Source organism: Trachymyrmex cornetzi, unplaced genomic scaffold, assembly GCF_001594075.2.
Source record: "Trachymyrmex cornetzi isolate Tcor2-1 unplaced genomic scaffold, Tcor1.1 scaffold4, whole genome shotgun sequence".
Classification (NCBI taxonomy): Eukaryota; Metazoa; Arthropoda; class Insecta; order Hymenoptera; family Formicidae; genus Trachymyrmex; species Trachymyrmex cornetzi.
The window spans coordinates 1332235-1354501 of NW_017298743.1; the positions used below are offsets into that span (position 1 = coordinate 1332235).

General features: G+C 33.4%; 1 protein-coding gene across 1 annotated transcript in view; it reads left to right on the top strand.

Moving 5' to 3' along the window:
* The window catches only part of LOC108764179 (peroxidasin), a 143537-nt gene that overhangs the window by 27197 nt on the left and 94073 nt on the right, over positions 1-22267 (top strand). Inside the window, exon 2 of the mRNA XM_018512273.1 lies at positions 20641-20816. Coding sequence (XP_018367775.1) covers positions 20641-20816 — 176 coding nt within the window. The remainder of the gene's footprint in view (positions 1-20640; positions 20817-22267) is intronic.

Here is a 22267-nt window from a genome sequence, read left to right on the forward strand (position 1 = left end):
TAAAAGCATAAATATTTGTTTTAAATTAAAAACGTGAGGTACAAACGTACATATCATACATTTCGAATTATCTATTTGTACTTGTTATTATCATAGATACCAATAACTCAACCGAACAATCGTATGGAATCGTAGTATTAACATATAATTTGTACATATATTTTATGTTATTAATATTTTCTCGTATTTTCTAACAACGTCATATTTTGCGCTTTTTTGGAATTTTATATTCCATTGTGTTTAATTATACTTTCCGAACACTTTGATGGAACGATAAAACCACTGCGCACCTGTCCTCCCACTTTCTGCGGAGAGGAAAATGATCTTATTGTTTTATAAATTATACAAGGTGCTTACAACTACCTTACAACATTTTCATAACGTATTCTGGAGATAAAGAAGAGTAAAAAATTCTAATACAAAAATAACGAGGCTACAATAGATTTTAAATCACAATTAATCAAAGATATCCAATTAATCAAAGATAGCCAATAGTATCGCGTAGAATCTGCATTCTTAGTTCTATAGTTACGAGCGCATCGATCTGATTTAATATTGAATTTTTTTAATCGTACACTTAATATTTATTTATTATTAACAGCATTAGCAATTATTATTATTACAATTATTAAATGTAATACAAAAATTTTACACTTGAGAAAAAACATAAAAATAATTATAAATAATGAGAACCTTGTTAGACCGTTCACGTGAATACACAACTAATAAAAAATAGAGTAACGGTCGAAGCCGTATCTTCGGTGTTTAAATAATTCAGTGTGAATTTAAATACTACGTATAAAATTTTGTCAAATTGCGCGAATTGATTTTTCGATCTTGAAACGCCATACCAACAGAATTGTAATACTATCACAAACTAAATTGTCTAGCAATTTAATAATTTGATGCTCATCGATATTTTACTATTAGAAAGATCTTGATAATGTCGACAAACATATTAAGATCTTTAAATAACTTATTGCGAAAAATATTACCTAGGCTGTAAATCGAAACCGGATCTTTAGCATTCCATCCAGCGTCTTAAGTAATTATAAATTTATTGCAACAAAAGGCAAATAAAAGAATTAAGTAAAGGAGTTAAGTAAATAACAGCTGATTGTTCCGTCTTCGGATAAACTGTGTGATAATTTATCTAATGGACAAACAAAAAAGTAAAAAAGTAAGAGAATAAAAGAGTAACAGATGAGCTGAAGTTTATGGAAAGGTGGAACAACCCAGCCTAAGAGAATTTAAATCAATAAGAGAATTATGTAATCATTTTACACAAACACTTAGATGTAATAATAGAACGATAAATGAAACTTTTTATATTTTTTATAATGCTTTAAGATGTGATACGTATATCAAGGAATAATTGGAATGTATCTTCACTAAAAAATAATAAATATTTAATGGAAAGTCAGCTTTGGTGTTAATCGTGCTTGGAAATCTGCTCAAAGCGTCGACGAAAGTAGAACGAATCGCACACTAGACAGCTATAGAGCGTTGGAAAAAGCGGCTGACTGAAAAAGAGCAGCGGAGTCCCGCAGTCGATTCATCGGGAATACGACTTCACCGACATAAACAGGAAAACATTCGTTTGTCGTAGTAGATCCGCATCCGCGCGCGACACGTTCACGCGAGGTGCCTCTAAATCACAGTGGCACACACAGTCGAGTTAACGAATTACAAACTGAACCCTCCCTGGCATCGGTCTAGCGCTTGCCAGGGAGGGTTCAGCAAACCCTTTTCCAGCAGGCTCGTCACACGAACTTTGATGAATTCTCTTTCCGCACTGTGACATCGTCGCTCTGTGCTGTTTATGGATTAATTATGGTACGTTAAATCGATGTCTATGCGTGTGACTTGAATTCGATTGACGTAGATGATGAGATTTGCGTATGCTGGGAAGGACGTGTGATGGGCATTTTAGGGACACTTAGGGGAAGCTTTAGTAAAGCGGCGCATGTTGCGAACAATAAGGATGGATTGAGGCGTTCTATAGACACTAGTTTCCCAGGGATCGTTGATACACGGAGAATACGGTTTTCCTGAAATATCTAAAAATTTAGATGCAGATCTAAAAATAATTTTGTTAGATTATCAAAATAATTAGGTATGTGAGACGCCCAAGTTGGTTGTCAAAATATTAAAATTTTTTACATATAAATATTGCTCATATGTTTGAGTGTCTTACATAATTATTTTGATAATCCAACAAAATTGCTTTCATATTTGTATCTACCTAAATTTTTATTATAGTTACTTCAACAAAATTATTCTTTTTGCGTAGGAACAGACAAATATAGTCTTTCACAGCTCTTTATTGTTTCTACAAAAAGGAAAAGAAATATTTTATAAACGATCTTTTAATTGGATTATCTTTCATAAAGCTAATATTACAATTTAGGTAATATTTTTCTAATAAAGAATTAATACCTTCAATAATTTCTACAGACTTTTAAATTGGTAATTAAGTCGATATTTTAAATGTAAACGTTTCATAAGCTCTTCTTTTATAAAAAATTTTAATATCGTGGCCTTTTTTAAACGAAATTTTGAAATTGTCCTTTTCTTTTAATACGTTATCCGGATCGATGATCGTAATAAAATTCTGGCATTTAATGTCAGAACCATGTTACATGGAATACGATACGGCTTCCTATTACTACAAATATGAATACTAGGTTGCCGAGCGTATACCGTGTGGTTCACGTTGACATCGTGCCATAATTTTCCGAGTATTGTTCATGGAATATGCACAGTTTCAAGCACGTGTATCATTGAACTACGTATCGTTGTCGGAATTTTGGGAATGATTAAACCTCTGACGCAATTATTCACAAAACTTTATTATTCAGAAAATGCCGTTTACTATACAAGAAATACAGATAATAATATCAGAATAAATACATATACTTAAAACATTTGAAGAAGATTCAACAGTAGACTGGAATTTTAAATTCAATGTACATAATGTTTATTTTAATACTTTTAATACTCATATTTAAAGAATAACAACTAGAAGATAGCGATTTGTAATTCGACGAAAGTATTCAGAATAAAGAGAGGAATAACAAATATTTAAAATTCGCTTAATCACAGCTCTTCATTTAGCTCCGTCTGGAAAGCAATCGTGATTAACGCTGTCTGTTTCAACTCACCCCATGTTTCTTAGGGTCTTAAGAAGTCCACGCGGTAATAAATCCCTCCATCGATCCATCTATGCCTTCGCCTCGTGCGCGTTCCGTCTTTATTTTCGTTTCTTCGACAATTTCAGTCCCGATACGCGCTCGCTGACGGGCCAATGGGTTTCCGGAAAGCATTTGCCACAGTTTCTTCTTCCATCTCGGCCACGGCGGCGGGTGGAGTTGGACGTGTACGTTACCACGGCGCGCTTCTTGTCGTCGTTTTATGCATTCGCGCTGCCGTGGCATTCGTACGAACGTGAAAAATGACCTGGTAAGAGACATTCCAGGCGCGGGTGCCTGCACAGCGCAGCTTTCCGACACAAGTATTTACTAAGATCCCTCGCGCCATTATTTACGTCTAATGACTTGTAATTATGTATGCGTAATTAATTATTATATTGTAGAAATGCTCAGGGAAAAGACAAAATCGACAATTTTACCAAATCTCTTCGAAATTTCATTAACTTATACATACTTCTCGTGTTCGGCAAGTCATTAAGGATGTATGTGTCACATCTCACAGCGTTAAAATATAAAAATTTTGTACATTGTTCTATTATTACATCTGAGTAAAATTTTTTTATTTGCAAAGTTGATGAAAGTGGCATTATAAATTTTTATATATACTAATGAAAAATATTAATAAATATTTGTTAATATTTTTTAACAAAAATTCATTTGGATCCATATACTTGTTTATAAGTTATTTGCCTAAAATTGCAGCAAAATATGATCATTGTTTTGTATAAGCTACTGTGAAACAAATTATTTGTTTCTTTTTTTGTAGTTCATTATTTAACCGACTGTCGAAATGACGAGACACATATTGTTCTCGCAGTTATTTTTTAAAAATTTGACGTTAATTTATAAATTAACGTGTTACAAAATGTTACATAAGAGGGATTCATTGTTCAGTGTAGAAGCGTCGACTGTGTGAGCTTGAGTTCTCATTGCTACTCAGCTTTCTAACTTTGCGAGTATGTGACTTACCTCACAACAGTAAACGGTTCAATTTTTGAGATGAAAAACGTTGGTGATATCATTTTGTCATGCAATACCCTAATCATTGCGCTAGGGTGAAAGATTGCTGATGAAGACTCAAACCATGAGTGGAAACATTCAAAAAGTTAAGGTTTACATTTTTAGTATTCAGAAAAATTGCGCTAATTGATAACCAGCATCGACTCCTATTGCCTGTATTACATATTTCATGATTTTATTAATTGTTCTAATTAAAGGAGTCTGTAAAAACTTATTAGTTTTTTCGTTAATTTGTGATTTATTTTTGTAGTTGATTTCAATGCGTATTTACAACCGAAATTTTTTGGTACTGATTCTTTTAATTAATTTTTTAACTGATATTGTATAGCTGAAATATTCAGAATATCCCAAACCAATTGAAAATCGCTTAATAAAAAGGATAATTTTATACGAGTAAATCCTTTAATATTTAAAAATGTAGATTTTTGAACGTGCAAACGTATCTTCTTGTCAAAGCGTAAGGTAAAATGGATGCGAAAGCTTTGTTGAATATAACACGGTCGTATATACAAAGTCCAGTATAATTTGTTCTGCATGTGAATTTGTTACGGAGCTTTTGCTAGCGCGCTGAACACGACGTCGCGCGAAAGTCTTTTTTCGTTTTCCGCGACTTCCGCTTTCTGGATTACACATACTAATCCTACAAAGGCTCACAAATAAACCCCACCGACACGTCTCGTTTTACGACTAATTTGACGTATTATGGTGTGCTTTCTGCATCATAAGCCACTACATCCGCGCGCTGATGTGTCGAGAGTATATTTTTTCAGGGTGTATCTGCTGCACAACAACGATCGACATTTATATTTCTGTTGCAACGTTCGTTAAAATATTTATTTATTTAACATCCAAATTTTTATTCGTTGCCTGTTTCTTCTGTATAATTCCATTCCCTTCTGTTAGGTCTTTTCCCAAATTATTGATTTTAACTTTTCATAATTATTAAAGAAAATAGTCTTTTTTAGTATACAATCATCTTATTTTATCCTAAGAGAACAACTTTTTGTAGTATATTCAAATAATCTTATTAAATAGAAATTGCAAAAAAAATGTTTTTTTTTAATTCTATTAATTTTAAATTCAGTCAATATTTTATCACTCATACCAAACATAATTAAATATGTAATAAATTATAATTAGGACCAAGTAGGTCTACCACATAAAACCTAATTCTTTAGAAAGTATGAAATATTTATACGAACATTATACGATTATTCCTCATGTTACGTACAAACAGATAATTATGACAATTTGCTTAATTAATTGTTTACATTTAAGTATCCTCATTTATTAATTGTTTACAATTAGGTATTCTAAATAATGTTTGGTAATAATAGCGTATATAAAATATAAATAGATTGTATTTTGATTATAATTACTGAATATATATGTGTATTTATTTATCATGCTTTTAGAGATTATGTATAGTTTAGAGCATATTCTGTATAAATAATGGCGCGAATAACAACCAAGTGCTTATTTCATCTCATAACTGATATTTAATAGCACATTATACGTGAAGGAATAAAACAGTTAATTTTAAGAAGAAGATTTGTTAAGTTTATATAATAATACAATTAGGCTCCTTTATATTGCAATTGTTGAAGATATTAAAAAACAAATTAAACTTCTTACGCTTTTGTTTAATATTAGAAGTGACATAGAGATAGGTATTTCAAAATTTTCTATGAAACGTGAACGAAGCGGAGATGAGATTCAGCGTTCGATTTGTCGCTTTGGTTAGACGGTGCCGAGCGGATTGCGAACTTGGTCGCCGCACTAGTGCTCAGCTTTTTCAATAAACCGCCGAAACCGCGGATAAGAGAAAATTGAGGTCGGAGAACGACGAGGTGTAATACTTTCTTCGGCCATTATCCGTCGCGTCGCTCCGTGCAATCCAAAATTCCGGCGTATTTCCGCAGAAGTTCGATCTACGCGTAACTTCGAAAATTGATGCGTCAAAAAGCGTCGAGGAAGAGCTCCCGTATTCATTGTTGGGAAAAGCATTTTGACGTTCTGCATTCTCGAGATGAGAAGAAGTTAGATTTTATATACTGCGTTTCAAACTTAGTTTAAAAAAGGAATCTCAACGTTTTCGATAAAATATAAGGGAAATAAGTATTTTCAGGGTTTACATTAGAATTTTAAAAAGTAATTAGGAAAAATGTGTCGTCTGGATTATTCGGAGATGCGGCTAATAAAGAGAAATAAATAGCATTGCAAACATCGTTTAATGGATCGATATAATGGTTATTATGTGAAGTGAAAACGCGGCGAGCTCTGGAATTCATAAATAGTCGTCGGGGAAATTTTCCAATCGACGTACGGAACGCGCAATTCCGGTGCAATCAAGCGATTTTCCGATTTAACTTCACTCCCAATAAAGGGAAATCTTTTTACCTCGTTTTAACCCACCGCGAACAGCCATCGTGATATCGTGTTACCTAATCTGATTAATAGGAATTTGGATCGCGGTTGTGCGCGCACGAGTGATTTCTCCCTTTTAGAGAGGCGAGGGTGGCACGTACCTACGTCGGATCGGACGTACCAAGCTGAAAGAGATCCTTCGCCTTCGGCGCATTTTTCAAGTTTCTCCGCGGAACCCTCTTCACTTTTCTCATCGCACCCTCCGGTATACGCCGTTCTTTTTCCTATACCTTTATCTCGTTTTCCTCTTCCCTGCTTACGTCGCCGCGCGTTCTTTCCGTTACTTCGTTTTTAATGCCCCGGCAAACGTTATCGTAACTTCCCGGCGACCATGCGCGAAACGCGCTCTCACAGATACGGGCTTGTGTACAGGGTGACACGCTTGATTTTATCGCGTGCGATGTAATTCAGAGATTTACTGCGGGGTATGTTTTTGCGGGCGAATTGCCCGCTCTCGGTGGAACCCGCAGGACAATATGAGAAGTACAAGGAGAAGTAGTTAACCATAAACATATAAACATATTTTTATCGCTTGCTTTTATGCCGGGTGTCATAATTTACTTTAAATTGTTCGTATTTCAAATCTTTATGTGTGCGAAAGAGTAATACAATTTGTAATTTTTTTCTCAGGAATAAACTGTTGAGCATTTTAGAGGCGCTGCAAATAATTAAATGTCAGTAACATGAACAAATAAAATCACATTTATGCCATTTTTATATCTTAGGTTCATTTAGTCTATTAGCATCTTTACTTGAAAATTTAGTTAGTTTTCAAGATGTTCTGTTAAATTGGTATTAATTTAAAAATTAAAAACAATATAAGGCAACGATGAAACAACAACAACTGATATTGATAAAAAATTAAAAACAATGAGATACATTTTACTCTTAATGTTAAATAGAATAGAGAAATATTTTCAAGTATCATTTAACAAATAATATTAAAAGTAAAATGTATCTCATTGTTCTTAATTTTTAAAAATATATTTTACTTTTAATGTTACATAATACTTTATAAATTAAAAAATTAAAGCAATAATATAACAATCGTTAAATTCTTTCAAGTATTATTTAACATTAAAGGTAAAATGGTCTTTCCGTTTTTTAATTTTTCATTATAATATCAGTAATTGTTATATTATTGTTTTTAGCAAGATTAAAAAGGTTAGCGGCTAAAAAATCGAGCAATAATGAATGTTTGATCAAAGAGTATTATACAAGCTTTTATAAAACTGACCTCAGGAAAAAATGCGATAAATTGTTTGATGTGATGGATATTGATTTATTAAAAATGTACTATAGTTGCCTCTAACATGGTCTTTTATTGATATTATTATATTAGTTAAGTTATCGATTTATTGATCTTTGTGAATTATATCGATCAACGAAATTAAGATTTAAATTACATTAATTCTTGGTAGAATGTTATATTATTTTAGCGATATGTGATACATTATAAAAACTGAAGAAGACACAATATAAATAGAATCGAAACGTGTTGATTTATAGAATTTTTTGTGAATAAATTTGAATAATAGTCCTTGATGAAACATCCATTATTACTCTATTTTTAGGCTGGTATTCTTCTTATTTTGCCTTGGTGGCTTAATGATCGCTCGGAAAGTAAGAGATCCGGATTTGACTCCCAGCTGAGGTAATATTTTTCGCAATAAGAATGAATTATTTACAGATTTTAATATGTCACTCAACATTATTAAGATCGTTTGAAGATGCGAAAAAGCATCAAATTGTTAAATTGTTAATCAATTTAACTCATGATATATATTACTGTAGTTTAGTAGAATTAGCGTTTCAAGACCGAAAAATCATTTCGACGCGCGTTTCAAAGGACTACGTACATAGTATATATAAATTCACACAGATCATACAAGCATTTAAGATCTAGTTAGACCATTTAAGGCATTGATTTCTATAATTTGTGTTACCACATATACGGTCCTATATTAGTATATTATATTTTTTTTATATTATTTTACAAATTTACGAACAAAGACGTTAACTATTTAACTTTTATTGTTTTTGATTTTTTAAAATTTGTAATATTTTAAAGTATATTATTTAATATCGAAAGTAAAATGTATCTTATTGTTTCCAATTTTTGCGATTAATAAGAATTATTGTCGAGAGTTTTACAAAGACTCTCTCTTGTTTCAATTTCATGAAGTAAAAGCATATGCTTTGCATGCGACATATGTCATGTGCCTACACACACACGTAAATGTCGCACGAGTCTCACGAGCCAAGAAAGAGCAAACCGCACAGTGGAATTTCTCCGAAGGATTTCTCTCTGCTTTTTTTCCTCTCGTTTTTCTATCCCGCGTGGGAGTACTCGTTCCTTCTTTTACCGCTTCCGCTTCTTCGCTTGTCATGTCGTGTCTATGGTAAGTTGGAAGATCGGCTGCGACTTCAGTTTTATTAGCAGATCGAGCGTCCTCTTTTACAGTTTCTATTTCCTCGTAGATTTTCCGAAAATCATTCACACATTATGACTCCGAAGCGTCATACCGTCAATCTTATCATCTTTCCTATACACTTGCTCTGTATACTTTTTTTCTTATCTGAAGTCGTTAGATTTTGGCGGGCAACGCGGTGAATAAGAACTTCCGTTTTATCCTTTTTTTAGAGTCCATTTATCTAAACCGTCAAGTGTCACTTCTTGAAATATAGTATCCATTATAAAAAAAGCTTCTTTTTCTTTTATTAAGACATTTAGGTATATTTAAATACGGTTGATATCTATTTAAATTGAGCGAACACACGTAATGGAAGGAAACGTGGTTGTAATATAAAAAAAAATCGCTTTTCTAGGAAATTTAAACAGGCGCTTAAGCGGCCGTTGTGAGTACGAAGTCGCTCGGTAGATCAAGCAGAAGGAATATTTCCAAGAAATCGTCGTGCTTACCGTAGAATACCACGTGCCTGGCATGTGTTTGCACGCATATCCACGGTACACCCGCGTGATATCTCTCATTGCCCGGCTCCGTGTTACGGATTATAAACACCGCGTAATTCAGGCAACCTCTGTGTTTCTGCTTGATGAAATGAAGTTTCTCGCGTCCGACGAAATTTGCCAGTTTCGCCACATTACTTCACGTTTGCACGACTACAACTACAAGATTGTTCTTGGCAGGTTAATTCGGGTTTTAGTTCTCCTTCTGTGTCGTTTCTTCAGTTAACTGAAGGATTCCTTAAATTCTCTCTAATATCCCTTTCACAGAGTCAGATTATAGCATATTATGTGATTATCAATTCGTTGCTTTCTCCAGTGTTCAGTGAATTGCGAATTTTCGACAATTCACGATGTTAAATCAGGTACTTACATTTTTTGTACTTTTTAGATAATAAGTCAGTAATTTATATATAAAATATAATTTATGAAATATAATTTCAATAATTTATGATTTATATATTGAATATATATTCATTAATTCCACGGAATTTTAAGGAGAATCCAATTATTTTTTAATGTTATTTATATATGTAAGCGAATTTAATAAAAAATTTAAGAATATATATATATATATTTTTTTTTTCCGTAAATCGTGCGCAGGAGAGCAGAAAATTTTATACTACATTTTTTAGGCCAATCCAGTGTTGTATGAGGAAAAAAATGAATTCATTTTGATCTCAACAAATGAGGTCATGCATATCCTTTATCCATGTGTGGCTGTTCATGGTTCTCGGAATATTTTATACATGATATTTTACGGTATTATATCTCATATGAGATTGACAGCGCCAATCTATATACAAATACTAATTCAAGAGAAAGTTCTAGTCCGTGATGCTACAGTAAAATTATGTATGTCATTATTATAGGTTTGATGTTTTAGCAGACAAAAAGCGAGTGCAATATAGAAGTTCAACATTTTGAAATATAATGAAAAATGAATAAAATGTAAGGAATGTCAGAGTATAATTAGGAAACGTTAATTATTAAAATCATAAATTAAATTTTATCAAAATGAAATATTATGTTTTGAAATAACACATGCTATATTTTTTAATCCGGCTTGTAATATCAATTCGATAATATTAGTGACTCTTACATTTTTAAATTTAATTTATGATTTTTCAGTCTCGTTTTCAGTTTTACTTTTAAAATTAAAAACATCGTGCTAAATGAAATTCCCAAATTCTATAAAATCCTTTATAAAGAAATTATATTTGAAAGTGGACAGTGGATAGTTTGCGAAACTATCACAGATAGTATATAGAAGAGAACAGATAGAACGCGTATGTAGAGCACGTGGCATGCTTATTACACGCGGGAATTTGGTAAAGGCAGATGTTACACAATCCGCCATCCAATTTGTAGAAATTTTGCGTCTTTCTTCCCTCAAAATCTCGTCGCTGGATAGCACCTATGAAAACGCGGAAAGCTTCCAGCGCCGACATGTCGCCGTCCACGAAAGTGGAGTCTTCTCAATTGAATGACGTTGTGTAGCAGTCCTTTCACGTTATTGCGTAACATTTACTTAGAAAATGTATTTTCGGCATCACATTGATCTTTAACGACGTGTTCTTCGATAAATGCATAATTAATGAATACAAGGTATTTTCTTTGCAAGAATATCGGATATCATGACTTGCTGTAAATTAGCAATTTTTGTAACTTATCTAACATGTGTTTGCTGAAAAACTTGAAATAAAATTTTACCATTTATGTATTTGAGTTTGAAGTTTTTGTAAGATAAATTTTTTTCTTCCTCGGAGAGTAAAAATTCAGGCGAAGTCGACGACGACCGGAAGTTGCCGCCTGCACGAAAGAACTCTATCTCTAACTGGGGCGGCTTAAGCTCGTAAACGGTTTCCCAAAGTTACTGGCGTACCGGCGAGGCGAGAAAAATTATATTCGCCCGCGACATCAAATTGGAAACAGTTTTGAGCTGTCGACGCTTTTGCAACGGAAGCGGGATGGGTTTAGACAAGCGCGTCTTGAGCACTTGAAGATTTCGAAAAATCCGACCAAGGTTATTGCGAGAATGTCACGAAACTTTTATATGAAAATGTGGCCTCTTTCTTATCGGAATTAAATTTTCACATGTAACGACCATCTGGTTAGCCTCATTTTAACGGGTTATTTTAAGCTTTTTGCGCGAAAAGTAATAAAGTTTGAAAGAAACCAAATTTTATTATTATTTTTACTATTAATTAGATAAAACGACAACGGTAATTTTAATTTTAATATTGTAAGTAAACATCTATATATCAATTAAGTTTTTTCTCTTATTTATGCTATTAAATTAGTTTTGTTTGATCGACTATTCTAATTTTGCGAAATTATTACTTAAGATTTCTTGTAGAGTAAGTATACAAAAATAAGTTAATAACGAGTAGTTGAAGTATAAAAGCTTTATTAATATATAAACATAAGATAAAAATGCATGTATGTAGTGGCTTAACAATTATATCTAATAACATTTTTTAGAGACAACAGATACGTTATATGAATCGCGAAACAATGAACTTCTTAATAGACAGGAGACTCATTGTCGTTCCTTTAATTAAAAATCACGCTTCAGTTTATATCATGCTGAACGTCAAGCGTACTTCCGCTTTAAGCATCGTTATAGCACTTGTGTTGAAATGGTACCTGATAGCGAGTACTATGCAGAGTGCATCCATTACCTCCACGCTTGTTTGAAGTGTCTAAATACGTGTGTCTGTATACTGAATGTACACGTATACAGATATATGCAAATGCAGTTCATGCAACATCTTTTGAAGTTTCTTGTTAATACGTATGGAAAAGCGCGCAGGTCATCGATTATTTTCATATATACCTACAAATACTTCTGTTGTATCCGCGTATAATTTCTCGTATAAATAACTTCAATAAAATTGTGAGAATTGAATTTACGATTGTTATTTGTTTGACCGATTTTCTGTATGAGAACTATTTAACAACTGTTTGGTTTGAGAAAGGTAATTGTCCTATTAATTTTATTATTGAAATAATTATATTATTTAAATAATCGTAATATATAATTTTAATTATCATTAAAATTAGATTTGTAAAAATAAATAGCATATAATAATATTAATTCTAACCCATGAATTCCGAGACAGGCAGAGGGGCTTCTAGAATATGCGTTACTTTGCACGGGATCTCCGAGAAGGAGTCCACGTACTTTCTCTCTCTTTTACCACATGGACCTCTTCATTCATTGGATATCCCCGGGAGTCCCTTCTATCTCTCCCTACGGAGTTTCTGGATTAAAATCGGTGTTTTTATGCTAGTAGAACATGACAAATTTTATATTAATTATTAATAAAGTACAATATATTCTTTTGAATCCGGATGATAATATTGAAACAAAATTGAAATACTTTTGGCTTTTATCTTCTTCTTTATCGAGCAATTACCAATAATGTAACCTCTATCATTTTTCGATTATACTCGAATTAGTTTCTTCTCAATCCTTTCATCTCATATACCACGACGAAAAGAAATAAAATCAATTCTCTTCTCTTCTTTTTCCCTTATGGTTATTATTCTTCAGCTGCATCAAAGTCCCATTCTCAGCTTGGATTTCCCGTTGGACATGCCACATCGTAAATTCTACCGAATCCGAACATCGTCGTCGAACTCGCAAAACAGGCCGGCATCATTTCAGTGGCGGGCCTGCCCGCGAAACTATGAAATAATCTCGTCGTTAATCTTGCGCGTCGGGAGTGTCGGGACGTGCTGTGCATCCCTTGAACCGGACGGTTCCAGCCCGCGGCCTTTTCTGCCTTTCCCGCTCGAAACAATGGAGGACGAAAGTTTACGGTCGCGCTAGACCACTGCGAGGACCGTATATTTTCGCCGCAACGCTCGTAAACTGCGGTCATACTGCCAGTCGCCACATCGTAGACGCATCTTCGATGCGGCGGTGTTGGTGTGCGGAAGGGCTCTGTGGCAGTACGCCACTGTGTCAACGTGTCACTGGATAATTTCAGAGTTACGCAGTTTTCTTGTTTTCCGCGTCCTTGTCCCTCGTCTTTTTTCCTGCACCTATACGGCAAAGAGATTTGTTCTCCGTCGAGGGTGCGGGGTTTGCGTACGTGTTTATCTAAGTGCATTTTGAATGAAACATGGAGGTCGTCCCGCTTATACTGCTCGCACTTGCGTTCGTCTGCATGTGTGCATTACGATACAGACGGACGTGAAATACTAGCATTCGTTGTTTCGCTCGTTGTTGCGCTCGTAAAACAACAGGAGCAATATATTTAAACTACGATTTAATAAAACGAAACAATTTGAGCATATTAATCATTATTCATCTAGTTAGATCAAGGCTATGTTCCGTTTTCACGCTTATACGATGTAAGTTCATTCTCGTTATCTATCAAATGTTAAACAAAGACAAATGATGCTTACAATCATTGTAAGCCTAAAACAGAACTTCTAAATGTCTGCCTGATTAAGGGGCCGATTCTATAACTCTTAACGACAGTCGTTGATGTCATTGCGCAGCTTTTTTACTCTACATAATATCTGCGCAACGACATCAACGACCGTCGTTAAGAGTTACAGAATTGGCCCCTAAGCTCCGTTTTTATAATATATTAAAGATACACTGAGAAAAAAATGCTGTTGATTCAATTAAAGTCTATATTATGGGCTGTCATTAACATAAGTAATTAATTCATGTATATTTTTATTGCATAAAGGCCTTGATTATTGAAATAATAATTTATGCCTTTACGTCAATAAAAATATACATGAATTGATCACTTATATTAGTGACAGCTCGTAATACAGACTTTAATTGAATCAACAGCATTTTTTTCTCAGTGTAAAAGGTTACCAATGAATGAATTTCTTGGTAACCTTTAAGTAACCATATTGTGAAAACGGGCCTAAGTTTGCATTGAAAGATTGTCCAAATGAGTTTTCTGCAAGTGTTTAAATTTGAATACGAAGCTTTGCAAAACTATTCTTTAATTCGGAGATATCTTTTCGTATCCCAGATGTTAAAACTGATTTCCGCATGCACGTGCATTCCAGATACGAATTTTAGGGATGCTATCCTTTATTCGTTAGTTGGATAAAAATTTGTTTTTGCTCGGGCGTACAGATCTCAGAATGCTGCACGTCATCCGCGTTAAGAAACCGAGCGCGAGAAAAGAAGCGCGCCTGGAAGAAATATGCCAGAGGAAAACCGAGATAATACTTCCAAGAAATAAAAATGTCGGTCGCTCGAACACGCGAATTAGGAACTTCGTAAGGAAAGTGGGATCTGGAAGGAAGTAGTCCAAGAAGATTTAGCGCGTGGCAATTTGTGGAACGTTATGTTAGTCTTCTATAGTAATTGTGACTTCACACGAGAGTTTACGAAAATGTATTGTCCCTCGGGAGACAGCAATTTCTTATCTCGATTTATCGCCCTTCAGATGAAATACAGAAGCAATAAGAAATTATATTAATTCCCTCAGTGACAAGCGCATTCGCGTTTATTTAGCAAAATAATAGTTCGAGGTAAAACGATAATTTAAATTTTCCGAATGACACACACATACACACACAGGATAAATTTATAAATATTTACATTTATATATTGTACATATTATATTTATTTTATAAGACATTACAAATATTTCAAGAAGATTAATTTCTCTTTTGGCGATTTATTAAATTAAATATTACTATTTATCCGTTTAAGTAAATATACATATTTTGCGTATGCAAAAGAACGAGCTTTAAATCAAAGTGCGGCTGCAAAATAATTAATTATTGTATTGACTGTAAAATGAAGTGAGTCTCAATGTACTTCGTTCATCATATGCTTTTAGCTATTGAGCAGTATAAAAATATTCGCTCGATATGACAGTACGTTTCTGCGAATGCATTTATTCTTATCTGCGCTTATTCGAGCACTGAGATGTCAATCATTAAATAACGATATAGCTAAAATGGGAATAAAATTCATAAATACAGCGGCACGTACAAAAAGCATGAATGCATTCACTTAATTATTAACGCGATGACGTCTCGGCCGAATTTACGATCATCGGGCGTGATATAATGCGTCTGGCGTGACCAGACGTCTTTAGTGCCGATAAAAACGTAGATCGTATATGTGGGCAGTTTCTTTCCCGATCTTTTAAAAAGAAGTATGCCCTCTGACGTTTTACGAAGAAAAATACTACCGACCACAGGAACGACAATGATGATGGAGAAAAGCGGCAATCTTAGTTTACGGCACATTTACGCGCGGGGAGTTTATAATATTACGAAAATTCTGTAAGCGAAAAAAAAACCCTTGGGATAAAAAAGAGTGACGAGAGCAGAAGTGACTATTCATGCAGGGGTTGCAAGGACATTTGCAGAGGTGGCGCCTGTGATAGCTCGCGAGACAAGTGGAAACGGACGGTCATAATCAGACGTGAAAATACTCTAACGTATTTGCCTAAGGAAAACCAGAATGGAAATTGTTCCGCGAGTATGTTGATACGGTTCATGCATTTGCTCTGGAATTTCCTTATTTAATATTGTATATGACACAATGGAAGAAGAGATTTCATAGGGGATTATGTATTTTACATCAAAAGAAATTGTTAGTTTTATAATATAACATACCTAATTCGTTTTCCACAAAAATAATATTACATTAATGTTATAATTTTTTACTTAGCAATATAACATTGTTATGCGCAATATCCGTTACGTTACATTTATATTGTTGAGTGAGAAATTATAAATAGTATTTATACTATTAATTTGTGTTTTTCAGAATATAATCATCTATATTATTTTAAAGAGTAATTGTCTTATTTCTTTAATGTAAATATTAATTCTAAACAAGTTAGGAGTTAATTTAATGTCTTCCTCCTCCCGATTTCCGTATCGGAAGAACCATTGGAAGTGGTAGAGACCGCGATAATGGCGACACCGGACGATTTTCATGTAATCATCCTTATTTGTGACGGTAGCTTTTTGTCAATTAATCTCGAGTTATCAGGATCTGTGGCAGGACTTTACTGTGGGGTGAAGGCATGAAGGGGTGGAGTGTTGGTCATTTGTATAACGCTAGTAGGGTGGGGTATGTATACGGGCGTTATCGCACCAGAAGAGGGATGGGAGGGAGAAGTAGTGATGGAACCAAACTAATATTTACTCCCGATTCTCGAGGAAACCAAGCGAAGATGTTCATATAAACTACGTCAATATTAACTTCGACTTGTAAATCTCATTGGTATGCTACTGTTTGGTATTATGTTCATGCATCTTTTAAAACAACGATCTTCATATGATATTTATCTTATAATATTCAAAATGTACTAAAATATGTAAAAAATAGTATTCAGTCTTTAATTAAATAAATTAAATATTAAATATATATAATAAAATCAAGCAAACAATTATAAATTATTTTTTGCTACATTTTTTCGATACTCAAAGCGGTGCAATAAATCATTTTAAGTTTTCAATTTTTAAGCAGAAGTTTCGGACACGTCAGGTGATAGCGTAAAAGATTATGCACAGATGTGATAAGCGTACCGTCATATGCTTTGAGATTGAAAAAGAATATCGCAGGTTTTTGGAGCGGATGTTGGTTATATGAAATGGCCAGCTCAACGAGTTATACGATGTCAACGGGTTGTTCTGGGCAGATTCGTTTGATAATTCGATAGCAATCCGCGTTTCCACCCCGCATTCACCGTACGTGGATTTACCCTTGCACCGCACGCAGATTCATCCAATTAAATTTATCAGATTGCATGCGCGCTAGGGTCAAAAGAGGGACGATACGACGATGATTGACAGGCGTTTGTCTTTTTGGGGTCACGGTAATATTTTTTTCATTCTCAATCGGGACATTGCTGCCGGAAGAAGTGGATAATAGTAGTTGGGCAATATCGCAGTAAATTGAAATAAAAAAAATTAGATTTGTAGAATTTTGCAATTTACTTTATAGCAAAGATCTTTTATTTTGCGGATTGTTAGATGGAAAATAATTTCTTATTGTAAATATATTGAGAAAAAAGAATGCAATTATTATTTAATTTCATTGTAATTCATAATCATTTTTTATGCCCAACTATACATATATGTATTTAATAGAATATATCTAATGTTAATAATAATTATTATTAACATTATAACATACAATAATAACTATAAAAATGAATCTTTTAGCTATAATCATTTTATTATACAATTATATAATTACAAATAAAAAATACTTTTTTCTCAGAATTTTGTGTAGTGTTTGACAAATTTACAGAAATACTGTACAACTAAGATAGCCGACATAAAAAAAAATTTGTCATAACATTGATGATTGGATTAAATAAAATAGTAAAAACAATTCCGACTGTAACTGATAAGATAACTAAATGCGAGGATTAAATTTTTAAAGAGAACAACAATTTTAACATATGTTTATTTCATTCAGTTTTCTTTTTCTTGTATTAATGGACTCACAGTCAGCCAGTTTCTATTACGAACTTTCCTTTCGGATCAATCCCTGTCAACCGCCAATGAGTATCGTCGTTCGGTCTGATGATGATTGATGATGATGGAGAATATACTAACTGTTCCAAAGGTATACGGAGAACGATACGACGTATAACCCGGCAGCCATTTGAATGATGTTTATTCGGAAACTTCGAAGACTTTATGCAACATGTGTTCAGACAGCCAACGGAAATATCAAAAAGCTAGAAAGCTGTAATAAGTCAGAGTAATAACTTTTCTAAGGTTTTATAACTGTATTAACTTAAAAGTTATATAATTAAAGAAGAGAAAATCTCAATTTTAATATTGGATTTAAAGCATGATTATTTTACGTAATATTGTACGGAAATTTCGCTGGATATATCGAAAAATATTTAAATTTACGCGACTCAAATAAAAAATGTTAATTATAATATAAGTCTTTTATACCATAATCAACAAGCTAGCTAATAAATCATATTGTTATGATTGTGAAATAATGTTTGCGGTTATTCTATACAATTTGTGTGAATAATGTATGCCCTTTATAATCTCCCAAAATCGAAATCGTTCAAAAGTTTGGCTTTCGCGCGACTCCTGTAGTACGTGTTACTATTCTACGTGACATGCATATTTGAAATAAATTCGATGGGTTGCGAGAGAGAGAGAGAGAGAGAGAGAGAGAGGGAGAGAAAGAGAGGAATGTATGCGAATCGAATTTATTCCAGTGCCACTCGCACACGTGAAGCAAATAGATGCTAAAACGTGTGTGAATTAAAGCATAAGGAATACTCGTCCCTTCTTCATAAATCGTACATCATCTCCTACGAGTCGTACTGCAATTAGATTTTCGAGTTTTAACTTTGGAATCAATGTATACGTATATATTGCACTACAAAATCAACAAATATAAATTTATATACTCAGCGATACGTAAAGAAAAACAATACAAAATGTACGTAAAAAAAGTTTTTATAAAAATAACAAAAAAATTTGTTTATTTAGAGATATTATATATGGTTCAATTATGCTTTTCATCCATCGTTAAATTGTAGTTACGTATCAAGAGAACTCGAAATATGAAAATATTTACAAGCAGGTACAAGTGCTCATAATAAAAATGAAAAGTCTCTAATCCAGTTTAACAAAACATGTTTTTACAAATAGAGTCAAACAATCTCTTTTATTAAACTCAATCAGTTCTGCAGGCGATCCAATAAAAACATGTTATTAATCAAACACGAACTAGTTTTTGTTCTCTTTTTTTAATAACTATGTCTTTTATCGAAAATTTAGAAAATAAAATTGTTAGTGCGAGCGTGTTCTCGATGAAATGAATGCTCACCGTTCGCTGCACACGTTTAATGTCTTTTGTCATAAAGACGAGAGCGTGTATTATCGCGAAAGCTGGATTATTCTTTATAAAACGAACAATAATATAAAGAAAGGTATAAATGAGAATGTTTTATTCTTTATACTACATGACGAACTTGAAGACAGGCAGAATTCTAAGGAGATACAAACGAGCATATACAATGAAGCAGAGTGCATAACTGTGTTCTATAAGATATTCTGCCGAAATGTCGAAGAGCATATTACGCTTAAGAAATGAGCTGAGTTTGCTCGCTCGGCGCCAGTTCGCTACTTGTGCCAGTTATAACGCACTTGGATTTTGGTATCTTGTAAGTAGTACATCCAGCAGTCGCGCGCTCGTAGCTGATTCAGAGTTGTACTCTCGTGGGAGATGTCTGCGAGCGCTGGTTTCCTGTCCAAAATTCGCATATATAAGTTTCATGGAGAGTGGAACACATTTCATGCGCTTCTTTGTGACGCACAGCACAAGTGATTACAACGCGAACATATTAAAAAGATAGACTTCTTTAATGTGATAAAAAATTTTGCGCATTTTTTGCACATCAGAATAAGATTAGCACATCTTCTATGATTTAAAAAAAATTAACGTTTTTAATCCTTTGTGCAATCTAGAGGGCGAAGTTTTGTTCTCTCTCCTAAAATATCTTGTAAAAAATCTATTTGATAATGTAATAAAAATGTCGCAAAGTAATCCTGAATTTTCCCACATTTTTTGAAAACCTGAAACAGTAGAAATCAGATCGCAGATAGAAGAAATATGATTGCAGACAAAATGTTATTTTATTTTATAAAATAATCTTTAATTACCGTTTTATGAAACAAAAGACTTGTCGCTGCATTGGACTACTAAAATTTTCTATCTCACTTTTGCAAAATTTCAAATATACATTTATTTCATTTTACGTACAACAAATGTACATTTTTCATCCACAAAGAACAGATTATCTAGGATGAGAGAAATGTTTACAATATTTTATGCGAGCATTTCTTCTTCGTTTTTTAAAAATATTAAATACACTAACAACAGAATTACAAACAAAAGTGTAACATAAATACAAATTAATTTTACGTATAGCAGAATTTATAAGATTATATTAAGAAACATATTGTACATTATTATCGAAAGTTATGTTCACCAGATCGTTATTTTCTTTCTAGCGTCAGCACACGTACGCGTGACATCCAATGAAGATTCGCAGCGGCATGTAAACGGTGCCTCTAATGATTTGATGGAAGATCTGCCTATTTTCGAGCCGACAGCAGCGAATGTCAGTGCATTTGTGGGACAAACCGCATATCTACCGTGCCGCGTGCGAAATTTGGGTGACAAAGTAGTAAGACTTTTCTTCTATAATTTTTACTATCACATTTTATTGTAAATACCAGACATGGATTCTTTCATAATCATTAATTTAATTAAGTTTTAATATTTCATTCAATGCTCACGATATTTTATATGATCATTTTATATGATTTGCTTATAATTTATAACATTAAATACGCTGGAATTATATTTATACCTTTAAAGATCACATATGTTTAGCTATGTTTATGCGGTTATAATATAAACATGAAGCTATTTGAAATGCGATTTTATTTATCATGTTACTCAGAATATATAAAGCAGGACAATTTACTTTTTGTGAATTGACAACTCCATTAGCCATTTGGGATTATCCCCTTTTATTTTATGAATTACTGGTTCGATTTTTTTTTAAAACTTGCCCTATGGGGTAATTTGTTAATGGTTTATCGAATCAGAGGTAAAGATTAAAAAATTGAAAATAGTCCAATATTTCGAACAAAAATTTGAAAAAGAAAGATTTGGTTATCATAAAATTTATAGTTTTAGGAAATTTTTAATTATGAAGTATTATTAAGTTCCAGTTTTCATTTTAGTTGAAGCTCATCAATGCCATGCAAACAGTTAATCTAAAGTGGCTTTTAAACTCTGATTATAAACTCCGTGATACTAGATCCAACCTTCGTTAGAAGGTTATTACCTTTTCGAAATTTGACACTTTTAGGGCACCAAGTTTTACGATAATTAGATTAAAAAAAAATTTTTTTAAGACTATTTTTTTTAATTTGAAATTTATAATTCTAAGATATATAGAATTGAATTTGTTAATCTCGAAAACCTTTCGAAAGACCTTCCATATAACTTTGTTAGAAAGCTTCGGTCCGAAGGAAGGGGTTTTAACAAAGGTTGTACATATGTATGTATTATTAATTGCAAACAGACACTGACTAGCTCGACGGCAATTAATCTGAAAATTTACCGGAGACGGCTTCGATTCAAACAGGTTGTTTCCAGCACCCTTATCTGCATAAGGGAGGCTACGTAATTAATACAGCGGCATGACAAATTGTCGCTTCCGTAGTTCCGTAATAGGGGGCCGCCAATAAATATCGCGGCCGCGATTAGAGCGCGTTCCACACACGTGAACATAGAACGTGAGGGTGGGTGTCGTAGCGCGTAGGAAATGGCGTGTCTGTGACGATATATCATGAAGAGTCATGGGGACACAGACGTCAGTGTGCTTCCTTCAAAGGCGAAATCTCTCCGATGCGTATCTCGCGGCGTTGACTAAGCGCGCGGCATAGATTTAACGAAGACGTATGATCGTCTTAGTATAACTTTTCTTTAGCAACCAGTCTCGCTTTTCAGTTCCCACCGCATTCCAGTTATCGTCAAAGTTTTTAGTGCTTTATGTGAATTTAGTGAACGCGGTTGATTCGAATTTATTAGATTTTATGGACACGCGGAGTGATGGGAATTACG